This window comes from Coregonus lavaretus (assembly GCF_964263955.1).
Source record: "Coregonus lavaretus genome assembly, chromosome: 4".
NCBI classification, from domain to species: domain Eukaryota; kingdom Metazoa; phylum Chordata; class Actinopteri; order Salmoniformes; family Salmonidae; genus Coregonus; species Coregonus lavaretus.
This window is the reverse complement of record NC_139991.1, coordinates 72,768,828-72,789,426: the sequence shown is the minus strand read 5'-3', so window position 1 is coordinate 72,789,426 and position 20,599 is coordinate 72,768,828. Positions and strand designations below refer to the sequence as shown.

Below are 20,599 nucleotides of genomic sequence, written 5' to 3'. Positions count from 1 at the left end.
AATGTATGGACACAGCATTGAAAAATCATAAAATGATTAAAAAAGACAAAAATATGTGCGATGCACATGGCTCAATCGTAACAGCGAGAGTTAAGAGACCAACAGGGTGTTTTCATTTTAACAGCGTGGCATGACATCAAAACGTTGTTCTGAAACCTTACGTCCATACCCAACAAACGTCTCAATCTCTTAAGGATAGCTTTGAATATACAACAACACCCCAAAAAAGCTAAGAAACATACATACATACATACATACATACATATATATATATACATATGTGTATACATATACGTGTGTATACATGTACACATATACAGGTATATACACACACACACACACGTGTGTGTGTGTGTGTGTGTGTGTGTGTGTGTGTGTGTGTGTGTGTGTGTGTGTGTGTGTGTGTGTGTGTGTGTGTGTATGTATGTATGTATGTATGTATATAATCATAACTTCATACATGGGATCTTTCCAAAGAACAAAAGAACATGAGACAATACCGGCATCATAAGCGTTCACATTCAGCGTTATGCTAGCCAAACTAGCAAAGTTTCTGTTAGATATATCACCGCTCCCTGAAATACTTAAGTAATCTTCATGATTATTCGACTAAGCTTTATGGCCCAACAGTAAAATGCACATCTTAAAGGCATCTTTGTAGAAATGCAGTTATGCACAAAATCAACCGATTAAACTGCTTCATTACGCCTTTCTTCTACACATAGGATACTCTAAAAACAAAAACCGAGTCTGAAACTTATGACCAGACGTTACAACATAACAGTGATAAAAAACATATTTTACTCCGTCGTCCCCAGTTTGCAGTTCTAAGGACTTATTTGTTGACTCACGGGGGTTAAAATGGAAAGAAGAACTTCTCGAAACCATTGCAAAATGGCTACCAAAGTGCTGAAGGAACCATTTCTTTACCAGAACAGAGGCTTGATAAAACAGAGCAATACAGACTACAGTATACCGACATGGCACTCTTAACTAAGTAAGCACCGTTTTTGTAGTAGAACATTTGCGACTCGCTTTTTGCATTTTGTGCTAAGGTACAGCAGTTTGAGGCCATAGTAGTGGAACGGGAGGGTATTACCCAGGTATCCCATCCATCCCAGGCCCTCCACTCATGCCTGGGGGCAGTCTGGGGTGGATGGAGGGCGGTCTGGGGTTAGGGAGGCTGGTCTGGGGTGGATGGAGGGGTGTCTGGTGTTAGGGAGGCTGGTCTGATTGGCAGCGGTGGGAGAAGGAGAGAAAAGCAGGCTGGCTGGCTGGGCCTTCAGTAGTAGACACTATGGGATAGGGAGGGTAGGGGACTGGGGGAGGGTGTTGGGGACTGGGGGAGGCTGTTGGGGACTGGGGGAGGAGGGTAGGGGACTGGGGGAGGAGGGGAGGGAACTGGGGGAGGATGTAGGGGACTGGGGGGAGGAGGGGAGGGAACTGGGGGAGGATGTAGGGGACTGGGGGAGGAGGGTAGGGAACTGGGGGAGGAGGGGAGGGAACTGGGGGAGGATGTTGGGGACTGGGGGAGGATGTTGGGGACTGGGGGAGGATGTTGGGGACTGGGGGAGGATGTTGGGGACTGGGGGAGGAGGGTTGGGGACTGGGGGAGGTTGTAGGGGACTGGGGGAGGAGGGTAGGGGACTACCAGTTGAGGCGGAAGACAGGGTGCTTGAGGAGTTCCCTGGAGGGGGGCCGGTCGGCAGGCTGCAGCTCCAGGCAGCGCAGGGTGACGTCCCTCAGGCCCGGGGTCAGTTGTGGAGGGATGGAGGGCGCCGTGGTGGCACTCGCAATCTGGGGGAGAGAGGAGGGGAGGGTGAGGTCATGCTACTGTAGAAACCCAATCAACCACAAGGTCTTTGGATGAAACAGGAAGGCCAATAGGGTGCTTTTTCAGGTATATGTATTTTACAGCTATACGTGTGTACATCAAACCTTATACAGTAACGTTGTGCCAGCTCCATTTAGTGGTGTAAAACAATGACTGTGGTTTTTAGTGGGTCACATTTAAATGATAACGCTAAAGAGCAACAATAACAATTTCTAAGTATAGGATATTTCTGGTGGTGAAGACGCATTGATCACATATCTAACTGAATGGACATGGTTTCCTTAAAATCCTAACTTTGAGGCTGTACTTGTATTGACGGTACCTTGAATATGAGAGCGAGGTGGTTGGAGTGTTTCTCAGCGTTCCAGGGGGGCTTGGCACACGACATCTCGATGATGGCACAGCCCACACTCCACACGTCACAGCTCCGGCCGTACTGCTGTCCGCGCAGCACCTACAGAGTCAACCGTACGCAAAAGGTAGCAACATAAATGGACAACTGCAAGACGTTTTATTGAATTTAAGCCTTTACTGCACGCACACACACACACACTTAACTCTACTCCATTCATAGTCTATCATTTGCATGTAGCAGCATAAAAAGGACAGAAATGGCCAGCCATTGTTTTACAGCACTTGACTCTGTGTTGTTGTTGAGGAGTGGCAGATTACTTTTTGGTGGATGGACACATAACGTCAAACCAAAGGATGTGACTCGGCCAAGGAGTGAAATGTATTACGGAGCCTCCCATAGGCGGCCATTATGTTTTGTTGGGTCTATTTAGTTTCCCTGTTTCTACATTCTTTGTCACATGACTATGGCTTCAATTCATTCCCAGGCCAAATCTTGCTTTCATACGTTTGGGGAAGGCCATTTAAAATGTTGTTGGCTTCCGACAAAGCTTTTTTTCAGCGGTGAAACCCAGCCGCCATTATGCGGGCCATTCAGAGTCACGTGTTCGCTGCGGAACTGAACTAAAGTGGATTTAGATTTCTCAGTAACTCCCAAATGAAAGAGCATTTTAATCCCTTTTGAAAGAGAGGGCCCCACAATGGAGGCCGACCCCTTAATGTCTTGTTATTGTTGTGGCTCCCAAAACCTTGTTTAATTAGGAGAGAGTTCAACTGCCCAGGCCTCCCACAGCATGATCAGGGGCCTCTTCAAAACAAACAGCCCCCACAGAAGGCTAATGCTTCGGCCTCTACTTCTTCCTCTTTCAGAGCCACAAAGAGGATACAGAGGATTGGGGGGGGTTTTGATCTTAGGGCAGTGGTTTAAGTGGCGGAATTTACTAGTTTTATGCTCGCAAGCTTTATGCCAGCCATCACTTGTACGCAGTGTGTGTGTCAGGCTGTGTCTGAAATGCACTACGGCTCCAGTCAAAAGGAGTGCACTATAAAGGCCGGAAACAGAATGCTAATTCTAACGCAGATTTACTCTCTCTCCCTTTCATCCGTGCATACCTCCGGGGCCATGAAGGCAATGGTTCCCAGGAGTTGGCCCTGGAACTCCCCTGCTCCGGTGCCCTTGGAGGCCAGTCTTGCTGCAGCCCCAAAGTCAGCTATCCTCAGCCTCTGACCTGTGCTGTCAATCAGCAGGTTGGCACCTGGGGGAGAGAGGGGGGAGAGAGGGGGAGAGAGGGTGAGTTATTGTATGCCATAACAGGAGAGGTAGGGTGAGGTGTGTTCTGACTAGTCATCCAGTAGTTAGTCTCTAGTTACCAGAGTTATTCCTGACCTGTCCAGTACAAATCGCAAGCCTTTATTATAGTTGATCATTTTAACACTACATATGACATTACATTTGACATTATATTTTAGTCATTTAGCAGACGCTCTTCTGCAGAGAGACTTATAATTAGTGCAGTAGCAGTTAGTTACCACTCATAGTCTCCAAAGTTCCGCCCCAAAGCTAAAAGTTGAAACACATGGAATGAGTCTGTGTGTGACCTGAGGGCCCACCATCCCCCATCCTCCATCTTTAGCCCTGTGACAGGCAACACAATAGCAGCAGGGATTTCCTGTGCGCTGGAGGGTGTGAATGTGTGTGCCCTCACCTTTGATGTCTCTGTGGATGATCTGGTTCTCATGGAGGTAGGCCAGGCCTCGGAGCAGCTGCTCCGTGTAGTTGATAATCACAGCCTCCTTGAAGGCCCCATACTTGTTCAGGAGATGGGACACACTGCCACCTGGACACAACAGAGAGGACTGTTCAGGAGATGGGACACACTGCCACCTGGACACAACAGAGAGGACTGTTCAGGAGATGGGACACTGCCACCTGGACACAACAGAGAGAGGACTGTTCAGGAGATGGGACACTGCCACCTGGACACAACAGAGAGGACTGTTCAGGAGATGGGACACACTGCCACCTGGACACAACAGAGAGGACTGTTCAGGAGATGGGACACACTGCCACCTGGACACAACAGAGAGGACTGTTCAGGAGATGGGACACTGCCACCTGGACACAACAGAGAGGACTGTTCAGGAGATGGGACACTGCCACCTGGACACAACAGAGAGGACTGTTCAGGAGATGGGACACACTGCCACCTGGACACAACAGAGAGGACTGTTCAGGAGATGGGACACACTGCCACCTGGACACAACAGAGAGGACTGTTCAGGAGATGGGACACTGCCACCTGGACACAACAGAGAGGACTGTTCAGGAGATGGGACACACTGCCACCTGGACAACAGAGAGAGGACTGTTCAGGAGATGGGACACACTGCCACCTGGACACAACAGAGAGGACTGTTCAGGAGATGGGACACACTGCCACCTGGACACAACAGAGAGGACTGTTCAGGAGATGGGACACACTGCCACCTGGACACAACAGAGAGGACTGTTCAGGAGATGGGACACACTGCCACCTGGACACAACAGAGAGGACTGTTCAGGAGATGGGACACACTGCCACCTGGACACAACAGAGAGGACTGTTCAGGAGATGGGACACTGCCACCTGGACACAACAGAGAGGACTGTTCAGGAGATGGGACACACTGCCACCTGGACACAACAGAGAGGACTGTTCAGGAGATGGGACACTGCCACCTGGACACAACAGAGAGGACTGTTCAGGAGATGGGACACTGCCACCAGGACACAACAGAGAGGACTGTTCAGGAGATGGGACACACTGCCACCTGGACACAACAGAGAGGACTGTTCAGGAGATGGGACACTGCCACCTGGACACAACAGAGAGGACTGTTCAGGAGATGGGACACTGCCACCTGGACACAACAGAGAGAGGACTGTTCAGGAGATGGGACACTGCCACCTGGACACAACAGAGAGGACTGTTTAGGAGATGGGACACACTGCCACCTGGACACAACAGAGAGGACTGTTCAGGAGATGGGACACACTGCCACCTGGACACAACAGAGAGAGGACTGTTCAGGAGATGGGACACACTGCCACCTGGACACAACAGAGAGGACTGTTCAGGAGATGGGACACACTGCCACCTGGACACAACAGAGAGGACTGTTCAGGAGATGGGACACTGCCACCTGGACACAACAGAGAGAGGACTGTTCAGGAGATGGGACACTGCCACCTGGACACAACAGAGAGGACTGTTCAGGAGATGGGACACTGCCACCTGGACACAACAGAGAGGATCAACCCATGAAATATAATTCATTTTTATTCTATTAATGGTAAACCCAATGCTTTATAGTAGGGATGGGGTCAAAATGTACTCTATCTACTATGAAGTTCAACTTCTGGTTAGACAGGACATTTCTTATTTACATACATGAAGTTAATACTGTTGATACATATTCATTCCATATTCATCACTCATTAAAGGTTCAATTAATACTATCTTATGCACCCAATTCTGAAAAGTTGAATAAATACAAAATAAATAATGAATAATCACGTCACGAAGACAAAAAGCAAGAAAACGAAAATGTATCAAATTTCGTTTATATTAATCAACTAAATCAAATTGGATTGATTTGAAATGAACTAATGAGGAAAGCAGGACACAAAAAAAAACTTCAAAAAGTCAATTTCAAGGGGGATGTGTCATCATCATCGGAGGTCCTTACCTGCCATCCACTCCACCATCAAGTTGTAGTTGCTCTTCTCGCAGGTGGCCCCCAGCATACGGATGATGTTGGGGTGGTTGAGATGGGCCATCATCCGGATCTCCTCCCTCAGAGCAGTCACCACCTCCTCTTGCTCCGACGACGTGTTCCTGACGTAGGTCACCTATAAGCGGGGAGGACATGCACACACACCCATGGTTATTAGGGGAAGAGAGAGCTGAACATTCTCTCCTATAAGCGGGGAGGACATGTACACACACCCATGGTTATTAGGGGAAGAGAGAGCTGAACATTCTCTTCTATAAGCGGGGAGGACATGTACACACACCCATGGTTATTAGGGGAAGAGAGAGCTGAACATTCTCTTCTATAAGCGGGGAGGACATGCACACACACCCATGGTTATTAGGGGAAGAGAGAGCTGAACATTCTCTTCTATAAGCGGGGAGGACATGCACACACACCCATGGTTATTAGGGGAAGAGAGAGCTGAACATTCTCTTCTATAAGCGGGGAGAACATGTACACACACCCATGGTTATTAGGGGAAGAGAGAGCTGAACATTCTCTCCTATAAGCGGGGAGAACATGTACACACACCCATGGTTATTAGGGGAAGAGAGAGCTGAACATTCTCTTCTATAAGCGGGGAGGACATGTACACACACCCATGGTTATTAGGGGAAGAGAGAGCTGAACATTCTCTTCTATAAGCGGGGAGGACATGTACACACACCCATGGTTATTAGGGGAAGAGAGAGCTGAACATTCTCTTCTATAAGCGGGGAGGACATGCACACACACCCATGGTTATTAGGGGAAGAGAGAGCTGAACATTCTCTTCTATAAGCGGGGAGGACATGTACACACACCCATGGTTATTAGGGGAAGAGAGAGCTGAACATTCTCTCCTATAAGCGGGGAGGACATGTACACACACCCATGGTTATTAGGGGAAGAGAGAGCTGAACATTCTCTTCTATAAGCGGGGAGGACATGCACACACACCCATGGTTATTAGGGGAAGAGAGAGCTGAACATTCTCTTCTATAAGCGGGGAGGACATGTACACACACCCATGGTTATTAGGGGAAGAGAGAGCTGAACATTCTCTTCTATAAGCGGGGAGGACATGTACACACACCCATGGTTATTAGGGGAAGAGAGAGCTGAACATTCTCTCCTATAAGCGGGGAGGACATGCACACACACCCATGGTTATTAGGGGAAGAGAGAGCTGAACATTCTCTTCTATAAGCGGGGAGGACATGCACACACACCCATGGTTATTAGGGGAAGAGAGAGCTGAACATTCTCTTCTATAAGCGGGGAGGACATGCACACACACCCATGGTTATTAGGGGAAGAGAGAGCTGAACATTCTCTTTAAGGGCAACATCTCAGTTTGATGTCACTAGCAAAAATTAAGTCACAACTCTGACATGGAATCCCCAGAGTTTCTGCACCAGGGGACACAAGCCACTTCCTGGGGGGACACAAGCGACCCATAGGCCCCACCTAGAAACAAAACCTAGCCCTTAATCCCTAGACACTCCTGTAGATCGGATAGAATTGAATAGGTAAGAGCTCCTCCTTGCCCTCTGATGGCTAGGACACATTTTTACACTGCTTATACCCATCTATTTCTCTGACGTCATAATTGTTTGGAATTCAGCATAGGGGAATCAGGGCAGACATCTGTGATTGCCATGAGTCTGTCTCCTCTTCTCACCTGTTTGACGGCCATCAGGGTGCCGGTGCCCACGTCCTGGGCCTGGTAGCAGGAGGAGAAGGCCCCCAGGCCGATCTGCTGGCCCTTCAGCCACTCCTGGCCCTCCCTGTAGGGCTGCTTGGCTTTGGTATGGCCAGGCAGAGTCTCTGGAGTCTGGGGAAGCATGGGATGATGACATCATATATCGAGCACACAGCCATGCAATCTCCACTGACAAACATTGGCAGTAGAATAGCCTTACTGAAGAGCTCAGTGACTTTCAACGTGTCACCGTCATAGGATGCCACCTTTCCAACAAGTCAGTTCGTCAAATTTCTGCCCTGCTAGAGCGGCCCCGATCAACTGTACGTGCTGTTATTGTGAAGTGGAAATGTCTAGGAGCAACAACAAAGTGGTAAGCTTCCCACAGCATGCATGTGTACAGTACCTAGTACCTGTAGTGTGTGTGTGTGTGTGTGTGTGTGTGTGTGTTAGTTATACACACACACACTAGGCCTATACACATGCATGCTGTGGGTTAGATTTAGGGCTTCAGTCAACATTGGCGGGTTGATATGAATGGAATGATTATTTCCATGTATTCTCTGACCTTGGGTGTGACAATGTTCTCTACTTACCTGTTAGTTATTCTGCCAGTTACTGGGGCTGTTTCCTGGGCACATATTAAGCCTAGTCCTGGCCTATAAAGCAAGCTCAATGGAGAATCACAAGGCTTAATCTGTGTCTGGGAAACTGCCCTTTTGTTAAGGGAACACTGAGGTGTAGTCTAAAGCCTTGTAGGGACATATGTTCCAGAAGGTGCACATTGACTCACATCTGCTTGGATGATGATGACGTCCTGGTCTTTATCCACCTGCAGCTGGGGGATGATGGGCAGCGCATCCTGCGACTCTGACATGGCCATGACTACGGCCAGCGCCGCCTCCTCCTCCGCCTCCATCTTCTCCTTGCACTTCTGGTGCTGTGTCACGTCCTCACTGTACATCCTCACCTCTCCCCCTCCTCCCGGCTCGTCCCCAGCCCGCTCCGGCGACAGCACGGCCACCTCCGACTGGAAGGTGACGGTGGTGGTGTCGCCAGATGCCGGCATAGAGGCTTCCAGGAGGTCTTCCATGGAGGAGTTGAGCTCAGCAGAGGCGTCCAGTCCGCGGAACTTCTCTTCCACAGGGGTGAAGCAGCTGTCCTCGCTGCTGATGAGGGTGGTGGCTCCCCCCATGTGGCCCCCTTTGGAGGGGACTTCACCTCCGGAGGCGCTGGTGGAGAGGCTGGTCGATTCCCCCTGGAGGTCCAGCTTCATGCCAGTCTTGGAGGCTCTTGGGGTGGGCGAGGTGCAGACGGCCTTGGCCCCCTCGGAGGGGGTGGGTCGGGAGGGCTTTGGTCTGTGGATCTGACTGGAGGGGAGGGGTCGGGCCTGGGTGAAACAGGGGGAGGGGAGCTGCTTCTCTGGGTCCTTGTTGCTGAAGGGCTTCTGCTGGGGGAACCTGCGCTGGGCGCCTGGAGAGCAGGAGGAAGCAGAGGAGGGGGCGGTTGACGCTAGCTTGCTGGGGACGAAGCTCTGGGGCCGGGGTTTGGGACTGCTGTCAGGGCCCGGGAAGGAGGGGGGAGGGTGGGAGGCAGAGGGTGAGGGGAGGCTGGGGGCTAGGCTGGAAGACGGGGAGTTCAGGCACTGGCTGAGGGGGCGGTTACGCGCCTGAACGGGGGGCTTTGGGTGCTCGGCCGGGGCCCCGCCACATGCGGAAGCGGCCATATTGGGACGCCCAGCGCTAGTGGAGATGGCCGCTAACCTCTCACTTATATCCTCAGGACTCAATCCCACATTACTGGAGCAACCTCTCCCTACCTTCCCGCTGGTCATCTGGACCGTATGCGTCGGGGTGTTGCTCTCGGTCACATTGGGTGAGTTCTGAGGTGCGGAGGGCTCCAGGAAGGCGGCGCTGGCCCGTTGGTGCGCCTCGCTGGCGCTGTGCTCCATGCTCTCCAGGCCCAGGTTGATGGCGTCCAGGATGTCCATCTCCTCGGCGATGGCGAGCAGGCGGCGGCGCATGCGGGCGTAGTGTGTGGAGCTGGTGACGCTCAGCATGTCCAGGAGCTTGACGAAGACGTGCGGCACGCGGGCCACCATGCGCGCGGCACTCAGGAACACGCGACGAGACAGCTTGCCCACCATAGAGTGGGAGTTGTCGATGGACTGCAGCGAGAAGCTCAGCAGGGGGAGCAGCTTCTGATACCTGCAGAGAGGGAAAGAGAAGGACAACTTAAAAGGCTGCGGCTCTCAAATGACTCCCTGTTCCCTATAGTACACCATGTTTTGCAATAAAATAACTGTGTGAGATAGAAATATATGATTCAAGGAAGTGTTATCCAGACCAAAATGTCATCAACATTAAAAACAGAACAAACTACTGATTAACAAGCTACAAATCAGGACACCATTTCTAATAAAGTTTGTAGTGTTTATTAATAGCAATGCCCAAAGAATCCATAATAGCACATTAGGAGCCTTACAATGAACTTAACAAGCATTCAGAGTAATGGGCCAGGCCAAGGCTATGTGTCCAAGGCTACGCACTCAGACTTTGTCTAGGTGATTGAGCCTATACCAGGACAAGGTCACCAACTCAAGGCTACGTGACTACAAGATCCAAATTACGAAGTCAGGAAATATCACTAGGCACAACACTCATCCCTCTGGCACTCCTCCACCTCTCCCAGGGAGTCAGCAGCTAGGTGAATCAGGCTATACAAGAACAACGCTATAAGACTATAAGATTGCGTACCTCTCCCCCAGGGTCTGAGACTGGTGCCAGTCCCCTCCAGAGACGATGTGGGGGTAGAACTCAGCGGGGAACTCCAGCAGGAGCCTGTCAATCAGACACAGACGGCCCAGCAGGGCCTGCCAGTTATTGGCCTCCGTCTGAGGCCCCAGGATGCAGTTCAGGACATAGTCCACCCCGCCAATACCGATGGACCCTGAGAGAGATGATAGGGAGAGACGCTTACAGTGAGTAGTCAGATGGATGTCGAGAACCTAGGCATTAATGGTCAGATGGAAATGGAGTGGCACATTTACTGTTGTTGAGAAGGAAAAAAAACAAGTCGCATACATCAATTCTGGTGAGTGTATGTGACATGGGGAGAGGACTACATTTCAGCTGAAACCCCAGAGGGGCTGCATGGGATTTGTAGTTCTTACCTGCTTTGAGGATCTCTCTGCCTACGGCCAGCTCTCCAAGCTGGCCTTTACACAGCTCCAGCAGTGTGGACACCGACAGCTGGCTGGTACGACTGGACACCACACAGAAACGACAAAAGAAAAACGACACTCAGAATGAATTCATGTCCATGCTAGACTGCTAATGGCAGTCATTCACACTGTCATACTGTTATACAGTGTGTGATCTCGTGGACAGACTACGGAAAGATATCTGACCAAATTAAGCAACATTTTAGTTCTGGGTTAACCAGTGTGCAATGTAAACCTACTAAAATGAGACAGGAGTCATGTAATCTGTTGACTAACAGTAAAGGTGCCCATATTTGAGTCAGTTCTTGGAGATATACAGTATATCAGGGAAATTCATATCTGGACCTCGAAGCCAGTTCCACTGCTGATTTACATTGTTCCCCTCTAATCAAGGACTGATTTAGACCTGAGACACCAGGTGGGTGCAATTACTTATCAGGTAGAACAGCAAACCAGCAGTACTCCGGACCTCCAGGCTCAGATTTGAATATCCCTGACAGAACTCACCACTGATCATACTGGGCGAAACCTAACAAGTGCATGTCATGTTTTGTGTTCTCCACCTGAGGGCACTAGCTACAAGCAGTTGCAGTCAGCCACTGACAGGCTCCCATATCTATCCCACTCTGTAGTTTGAGACTGAGTTTACCTGTTGGCGTCGGCACATTTGACCAGGATGGTCTCCACCACGGGCCGGAGCAGCTGCTGCAGGCGTGAGCGTTCAGACACGGAGTGGCAGGGCGTGTACACCAGCATGGCCCGCAAGGTTTTCTATAACAAGGGACGGCAAGTTGCGTAAAGAAAAATGAATGAGGAACACAAGACCTCTCGGAACCCTAATGTAACACTGGTCAGGCGGTTGGGGAAATTGCACGTTTGACCCAGTTGAGTTACGACCCCGTCTATTCCTGTGAGAATATGGCCACCTGGGTCTGACCACAAGGCCATTAGAGAGGCCTCTTTGGCCTCGGCTGAAGGTGGAGGAGACTTGGTGGTGTTCCCCCCCAGGAGAGGGGTAGAGGTGCTGGGTTACAGGCAGTGCAGCCTGACCCTTACTCCCAGAGAGAGAGAGAAGGGGTGTGGGGAGTGGTGACTGATAGAGTGTTGCATTGGAACGCTGCCCAGAGACGGATAGACTCAGAGTTCTCTCCCTCGCTCTCTCACTCCCTCCCTCTACCAGGCAGACAAGGCTACTCCTTCCTCCAACCACCTCATCCCACTCACTCACAAACACAGCACTACATACACACACACACACACACACACTCTCCCTCTACATTACTACATACTCCACAGTCTATTCTACTCTTAGGAGACAGATCGTATCAATAAACAAGCGTTTCGGCAAAACAAACAACTTCCAATGGGGAAGCCATGTCACATGCTATGAAAAGTTAAGAAAAGAGGAGCCCCAAAAACATCAGAGTTATTGAAACTGGCACTTTCACTCGTTTCAAGGTCCCAGGCACGTAGCTAACGACTTTGCCCGCGATCCGAGCACACTTTCCAAGGCAGCCTCAAACAAAGTAGAGCCTTTTTCACAACAGCGATTTAAGTCAATCTGGCCCACTCTTCCAACTCTGGTGGAGCCCATGGTATTTTTAGTCCACTCCCGCCATCACCACCATCTCCTGCTTTGTCTTGATAGAAGAATACAGCAGACGCCAAAAGTCTGTCTGCTGCTAAACACGCTGGAAAGCCCCCAGAGAGGACAGAAACCTTTTTGTTTTCCATAACCGCAGCTCTGCTGAAGCAAAGTGCCGCGGGGGGAAATGTCGAGCTCCCCAGAGGGTCTGCATTTTTTAAAACAGCCACTAAGAAATATTGTTCTCCAAAGAGACGAAGTAGAAGAAATTAGGCTAGGAGGAGTGAAAAAGAGAGACGCTCAGTCTGTCCCTGGAGAATCCCTGCTGGTTTGACTTTGGTGAGACTTGCTGGATTTAAAGTGGACTTTAGGACTAGCTTGTTGTTGAGGTGGACTTTAGGACTAGCCAGGTTAGCTTGTTGTTGAGGTGGGCTTTAGGACTAGCCAGGCTAGCTTGTTGTTGAGGTGGGCTTTAGGACTAGCCAGGCTAGCTTGTTGTTGAGGTGGGCTTTAGGACTAGCCAGGCTAGCTTGTTGTTGAGGTGGGCTTTAGGACTAGCCAGGCTAGCTTGTTGTTGAGGTGGACTTTAGGACTAGCCAGGTTAGCTTGTTGTTGAGGTGGGCTTTAGGACTAGCCAGGCTAGCTTGTTGTTGAGGTGGGCTTTAGGACTAGCCAGGCTAGCTTGTTGTTGAGGTGGGCTTTAGGACTAGCCAGGCTAGCTTGTTGTTGAGGTGGGCTTTAGGACTAGCCAGGCTAGCTTGTTGTTGAGGTGGGCTTTAGGACTAGCCAGGCTAGCTTGTTGTTGAGGTGGGCTTTAGGACTAGCCAGGCTAGCTTGTTGTTGAGGTGGGCTTTAGGACTAGCCAGACTAGCTTGTTGTTGAGGTGGGCTTTAGGACTAGCCAGGCTAGCTTGTTGTTGAGGTGGGCTTTAGGACTAGCCAGGCTAGCTTGTTGTTGAGGTGGGCTTTAGGACTAGCCAGGCTAGCTTGTTGTTGAGGTGGTCTTTAGGACTAGCCAGGCTAGCTTGTTGTTGAGATGGGCTTTAGGACTAGCCAGGCTAGCTTGTTGTTGAGGTATGCTTTAGGACTAGCCAGGCTAGCTTGTTGTTGAGGTATGCTTTAGGACTAGCCAGGCTAGCTTGTTGTTGAGGTGGGCTTTAGGACTAGCCAGGCTAGCTTGTTGTTGAGGTGGGCTTTAGGACTAGCCAGGCTAGCTTGTTGTTGAGGTGGGCTTTAGGACTAGCCAGGCTAGCTTGTTGTTGAGGTGGGCTTTAGGACTAGCCAGGCTAGCTTGTTGTTGAGGTGGGCTTTAGGACTAGCCAGACTAGCTTGTTGTTGAGATGGGCTTTAGGACAATTCAAGAGATGTGGTGGGTGGGAGAAAGGCCAAAGGGTAAAAGCGGAGATCGGGTAGCGCTAACTAATCAATTCCTGAGTACCAATAACAATACATTTCATGTGTTCAGCACTGGGTTCATGGCAATGAGCTGAAGTTACTTGACCCTCTATTTACATTTTTTAATTTTAGTCATTTAGCAGACGCTCTTATCCAGAGCGACTTACAGTTAGTGAGTGCATACATGTTTTTATTTATTTGTTTTTTATACAGTACAGTGTCTTTGAAGTGATGGTGATTCCTGGAATAGAAGGATAAACGTTTGGGAACCGCTGTGATAGGGGTTGTTTAAGGACTTCAGACTTTATGGGGCCAAAATGCTTTCCCTGACAGATGGAGTATGGTACAGTCCTATTAAAGAAAAGAAGGGAAACATCTAAATCACTCGCACTTCTCTTTTCTACTAGCACTGACTTCGCTGATAACTATTTAATTATCAGCTGTGACTGTGATGTGTGGTTGTCCCACCTAGCTATCTTAAGATGAAAGCACTAACTGTAAGTCGCTCTGGATAAGACCATCTGCTAAATGACTAAAATCTAAATGTCAAAGAGTCTCACCAGCGCAGCCACGTAGACTTTGTAGACGGGGTCGGCACACACCATGGAGAGGACGCTACAGCACGACTCCACCACCACTTCACCCGACACCTCAGCGCAGCCCACCCCGGCCCCTAGCCCCGCCCCCGGGCAGGAGCGCTCGCCATTGGCCAGGAGGAGCGCACCGCTGACGTCGTGCGACAGCCGCCGCAGGGCCATCTCCCTGATGTTCCAGTTCCTGGAGAACAGGCAACCCACCACCTCCATGCCAAACACCTTGGGAGGACACAGACAGTAAATGAGTCTGAACGGATATAGACACGAGTACACATAAACCCCTCTTGGTATGCAAAGGATTTGGAATCGTCCCCACAAAAAATGTAAGCTCAAAAGGTAAACCAAGTATTTGAAAATATTAGACAGATGTATTTGAGCCAGGGTCCACATATATATCTTCCCACCCCTCTCACCTTTATCCAGGGCTCGGCCAGTTCTTTGTAGGTCTGTGGGATCTGCTGGACCCCGTATTGGGGCAGTGTGAAGTCCCCCTCCTGGGACGATGACCCCCCTCTGGAACCCCCTTCGCTGTGGGACGATGACGCCGCCGCCGCATTCTCCATGGAGACAGATGAGGGGTCATGGCTGCCGAGAAAGACGCCAAAGTCAGTCTGAGCTTTTAGCGACTTTTGGGGGACTCAAAATGGTGGTGGTAGGTAGGTAGCTAGACTAAGTTTGAATTGTAGTTCTGAGCAATTGATATTACAATCAATAATGGTCACGAATATGCTGATTCAGGTTTGGTCAGGATACAGGAATATACTTTCGGAATATAATTAAATGGGGGGGAAGTTGTCAATGGGGGGAGGTGGGGGAGAAAAAAAGATTGAAACCGGAAAAATCTAAACTCTTTCCTTCCCGTTGGATTGGCACGAGGTTCACGTGACATGGCGGGTCATCATCATAATTGCGAGAATAAAAAAAATCAAACTGGGTACAATTTCAGAGCGAGGAGGTGGCGGAGGGGGTAACAGATCCTTTCTGACAGTATTCATGTCTTAAGGGGGGGGAAAACAACAACTAGTAGGCAGCTATCATTTCATTCCCAGGCAGACGCACAAAACAAGGGCTGGTGCCTGGCTGTCTAGCTCACATAACCGCACTGTGGAGGGGATCCAGCTCACGACAAACCTACATACACACGTACACACACACACACTAACACAGGTGCGCATACTCGCGCATACGCACACTAACATATGTGTGCATACTCACGCGCACACACACCACCCACACACGGCACTTCAAGTTCAAATTAGTTATTGAGGCTTATGGTAGGGCACGGGCTCATTCAGGGGTATGTAACATTATCCAGCAGTAGAGCATTCAGATAAACATATTGTGTAGAACATTAAAATATCTATAGTTTTTAGTTCTATAATGTTTTACAGTGGCTGGCTACATATCCCAGGAGTAGTTTTTTGTGAGCTGTGTCTTTCATCCGTTGCCTGTAAGGGTTGAGAGCTAAGGGGTCTCAAATGGTGGTGTGTGTGTGTGTGTGTGTGTGTGTGTGTGTGTATGTATGTGTGGGGGTTGCGGCGGGGCTGTTGACACTGGCATTCCCGAACTCCCAACCTGGGCTCAGTTGTTGGCTTCTATAAGGCTTTAAGTGGAATGGCTCTGGCGTTAGCGTAGCCCTGTTTGGCCTAGCATGATATAGCCTAGCGCACCACTAACATGCTAATGTGATGGCTATGGCACACTTTTAGCCATTTGTGGACTACCCTAATATACAGTGCATTCAGAAAGTATTCAGACCGCTTCCCTTTTTCTTAACTCAGCAATCAGGGGAGATGGGCCTTGGTCAGGGAGGTGACCAAGAACCCGATGGTCACTCTGACAGAGCTCCAGAGTTCCTCTGTGGAGATGGGAGAACCTTCCAGAAGGACAACCATCTCTGCAGCACTCCACCAATCAGGCCTTTATGGTAGATTGGCCAGACGGAAGCCACTCCTCAGTAAAAGACACATGACAGCACGCTTGGAGTTTGCCAAAAGGCACCTAAAGGACTCTCAGACCATGAGAAAAAAGATTATCTGGTCTGATGAAACCAAGATTGAACTCTTTGGCCTGAATGCCAAGCGTCACGTCTGGAGGAAACCTGGCACCATCCCTATCGTGAAGCATGGTGGTGGCAGCATCATGATGTGGGGATGTTTTTCAGCGGCAGGGACTGGGATACTAGTCAGGATCGAGGGAAAGATGAATGGAGCAAAGTACAGAGAGATCCTTGATGAATGAAAACCTGCTCCAGAACGCTCAGGACCTCAGACTGGGGCGAAGGTTCACCTTCCAACAGGACAACGACCCTAAGCACACAGCCAAAACAACGCAGGAGTGGCTTCGGAACAAGTCTCTGAATGTCCTTGAGTGGCCCAGCCAGAGCCCGGACATGAACCCGATCGGACATCTCTGGAGAGACCTGAAAATAGCTGTGCAGTGACGCTCCCCATCCAACCTGACAGAGCTTGTGAGGATCTGCAGAGAGGAATGGGAGAAACTCCCCAAATACAGGTGTGCCAAGCTCGTAGCGTCATACCCAAGAAGACTCAAGGATGTAATCGCTGCCAAAGGTGCTTCAATAAAGTACTGAGTAAAGGGTCTGAATACTTAAGTAAATATTATTATTATTTATTTTTTATATAAATTTGCAAACATTTCTCTAAAAACCAGTTTTTGCTTTGTCATTATGGGGTATTGTGTGTAGCTTGATGAAGGGGGAAAAAACAATTTAATCCATTTTAGAATAAGGCTGTAACGTAACAAAATGTGGAAAAAGTCAAGAGGTCTGAATACTTTCCGAATGCACTGTAGCGTAGCTCACCGCAAACACTTAAGGCTCTTTCCTGTCTCTGGGCTACTGTGTGCCACTGACGTCCTACAATGAATCCATCACAGATTCATTGTGCAGTTCCACACGATATGCTCTAGTCTAAATCCATAACACTTTATGAGCTTATAAACAGCTTATAAACCATTCAATAGTTAGCTAACTGTTAGTTAACCATAACTTGCATTCAGCTCGCATGAGATTTGTTAAGCTCCACAGCTGTTCTGTCATCTCAGACGAGGCAGGTGTTTCCTTTCCTCCCAGACACAAATATAGTGAAGCCGCTTCCCCCGTCTTTCACACAACAATACCAGATACCAGCTGGTGCGCTGTCGAATCAATCCCCCTCCCCCCCATCCCAGGAGTCTTTCCAGGAGTTGCTAGTTCCTAGCCCACACACAAACACACGTTATAATTACCTGTAAAAATCATGGGACTTCCACTTGGCTCTACAGAGGGGGCAGATGAGCGTCTCATGGTTCCGCCGGCATTCCTCAGCCCCTGCGAGACAAACAGACAAAAAGAGACAGAGACGGACAGTCCGACCAACAGAATTAGCTCTCCCCCCAGTTTAGAAAGAGGACAATGCACTGACTGGCTGTCAAGGAAGTCAATGCTCCAATAAAATGGAGCAACAATTAGACTGGTTTATAGAGAGAAGAGAAGGACCAGAGCCTCGGCACGAACGTTTCAGACTTCTATCGAGGGGGCTGTGTGTGTGTGTGTGTGTGTGTGTGTGTGTGTGTGTGTGTGTGTAGGGGTGATGGGATGGGAGTAAGCGGAGTGGTGGGTGGTGGTGCGGTCGCCAGTCAGGCTCGCTGGACTATAAAACCTTCATGGATGACTGCATGGAGTCACTAAATGTCAGACGAGTCCATGTCTGAGGCCGGGCCACAGAGACCCAGGTCTCATGCAGTCAGTCGGTCGATGTTAGGGGAGGTCGCTTTGGAAGGCAATATGGAATGCTAAAGGCTATTATCATTCCCGCTTCACAGAGTCAGCCTCTGTTTGATGAGGTGTGGTGTGATTATACATGCATTTTGAGAGTGGCTGATACGGTGAAATGACTCTAAAATACACAGAGTAGAAGCCGTGAGGAGGACCTGAAAGTCTTGTTTTCACTCAGTGCTTTTCTTCACCAGTTGAAGTAGTTTGCGTACAGTGGTAGCGCCATAATGGATATACAGTGAGGGAAAAAAGTATTTGATCCCCTGCTTATTTTGTACGTTTGCCCACTGACAAAGAAACGATCAGTCTATAATTTTAATGGTAGGTTTATTTGAACAGTGAGAGACAGAATAACAACAAAAAAATCCAGAAAAACACATGTAAAAAATTGTATAAATTGATTTGCATTTTAATGAGGGAAATAAGTATTTGACCCCCTCTCAATCAGAAAGATTTCTGGCTCCCAGGTGTCTTTTATACAGGTAACGAGCGGAGATTAGGAGCACTCTTAAAGGGAGTGCTCCTAATCTCAGCTTGTTACCTGTATAAAAGACACCTGTCCACAGAAGCAATCAATCAATCAGATTCCAAACTCTCCACCATGGCCAAGACCAAAGAGCTCTCCAAGGATGTCAGGGACAAGATTGTAGACCTACACAAGGCTGGAATGGGCTACAAGACCATCGCCAAGCAGCTTGGTGAGAAGGCAACAACAGTTGGTGCGATTATTCGCAAATGGAAGAAACACAAAATAACTGTAAATCTCCCTCAGCCTGGGGCTCCATGCAAGATCTCACCTCGTGGAGTTGCAATGATCGTGAGAATGGTGAGGAATCAGCCCAGAACTACACGGGAGGATCTTGTCAATGATCTCAAGGCAGCTGGGACCATAGTCACCAAGAAAACAATTGGTAACACACTACGTCGTGAAGTACTGAAATCCTGCAGCGCCCGCAAGGTCCCCCTGCTCAAGAAAGCACATATACAGGGCCGTCTGAAGATTGCCAATGAACATCTGAATGACTCAGAGGAGAACTGGGTGAAAGTGTTGTGGTCAGATGAGACCAAAATTGAGCTCTTTGGCATCAACTCAACTCGCCGTGTTTGGAGGAGGAGGAATGCTGCCTATGACCCCAAGAACACCATCCCCACCGTCAAACATGGAGGTGGAAACATTATGATTTGGGGGTGTTTTTCTGCTAAGGGGACAGGCCAACTTCACCGCATCAAAGGGACGATGGACGGGGCCATGTACCGTCAAATCTTGGGTGAGAACCTCCTTCCCTCAGCTAGGGCATTGAAAATGGGTCGTGGATGGTTATTCCAGCATGACAATGACCCAAAACACACGGCCAAGGCAACAAAGGAGTGGCTCAAGAAGAAGCACATTAAGGTCCTGGAGTGGCCTAGCCAGTCTCCAGATCTTAATCCCATAGAAAATCTGTGGAGGGAGCTTAAGGTTCGAGTTGCCAAACGTCAGCCTCGAAACCTTAATGACTTGGAGAAGATCTGCAAAGAGGAGTGGGACAAAATCCCTCCTGAGATGTGTGCAAACCTGGTGGCCAACTACAAGAAACGTCTGACCTCTGTGATTGCCAACAAGGGTTTTGCCACCAAGTACTAAGTCATGTTTTGCAGAGGGGTCAAATACTTATTTCCCTCATTAAAATGCAAATCAATTTATAACATTTTTGACATGTGTTTTTCTGGATTTTTTTGTTGTTATTCTGTCTCTCACTGTTCAAATAAACCTACCATTAACATTATAGACTGATCATGTCTTTGTCAGTGGGCAAAAATCAGCAGGGGATCAAATACTTTATTCCCTCACTGTACCTGTGCATAACGTTCCTAAAAGCAACTACAGCAGAATACCATAACATTCCTAAAAGCAACTACAGCAGAATACCATAACGTTCTTAAAAGCAACTACAGCAGAATACCATATGCCTCTCAAATTCAAATCTGGACCTCGATGCCAGTTTAACTGCTTTTTAAAAATGTATTCTTCCTCTCTGATCAGGGACCGATTTAGACCTGGGACACCAGGTGAGTGCAATTCATTATCTGGTAGAACAGAAAACCAGCAGTACTCAGGACCTCGTAGGGTAAGATTTGAATACACCTGCCCTACGAACTAACCCTAAGTGTTACTGGGGTAAAACAATTTTGACAATGTCACAGCTCACCTAGGCTTATATCACACTGTACATGCGTCAAAAGTTGAAATGAGTTGAACTTATGATAGCGTACTGTTGGTTGAAATGAGTTGAACTTATGATAGCGTACTGTTGGTTGAAATGAGTTGAACTTATGATAGCGTACTGTTGGTTGAAATGAGTTGAACTTATGATAG

The 20,599-nt window shown here is 48.9% G+C and overlaps 1 protein-coding gene across 3 annotated transcripts in view; it reads right to left on the bottom strand.

Annotated features, from left to right (window-relative positions):
• Nucleotides 1–1,600: 1,600 nt before the first annotated feature.
• The window catches only part of map3k1 (mitogen-activated protein kinase kinase kinase 1, E3 ubiquitin protein ligase), a gene marked incomplete at its 5' end in the record, with an annotated part of 57,933 nt that continues 38,934 nt past the window's right edge, over nt 1,601–20,599 (bottom strand). For all 3 annotated transcript variants that reach the window (XM_084160526.1, XM_084160527.1, XM_084160525.1), the window contains 13 exons: nt 1,601–1,797; nt 2,157–2,288; nt 3,299–3,441; nt 3,892–4,023; nt 5,915–6,077; nt 7,647–7,799; nt 8,461–9,874; nt 10,424–10,616; nt 10,840–10,931; nt 11,540–11,661; nt 14,430–14,684; nt 14,879–15,050; nt 17,715–17,796. In XM_084160526.1, the coding sequence (XP_084016652.1) occupies nt 1,648–1,797; nt 2,157–2,288; nt 3,299–3,441; nt 3,892–4,023; nt 5,915–6,077; nt 7,647–7,799; nt 8,461–9,874; nt 10,424–10,616; nt 10,840–10,931; nt 11,540–11,661; nt 14,430–14,684; nt 14,879–15,050; nt 17,715–17,796 (3,203 nt within the window). In that variant the 3' untranslated portion in view covers nt 1,601–1,647. The remainder of the gene's footprint in view (nt 1,798–2,156; nt 2,289–3,298; nt 3,442–3,891; nt 4,024–5,914; nt 6,078–7,646; nt 7,800–8,460; nt 9,875–10,423; nt 10,617–10,839; nt 10,932–11,539; nt 11,662–14,429; nt 14,685–14,878; nt 15,051–17,714; nt 17,797–20,599) is intronic.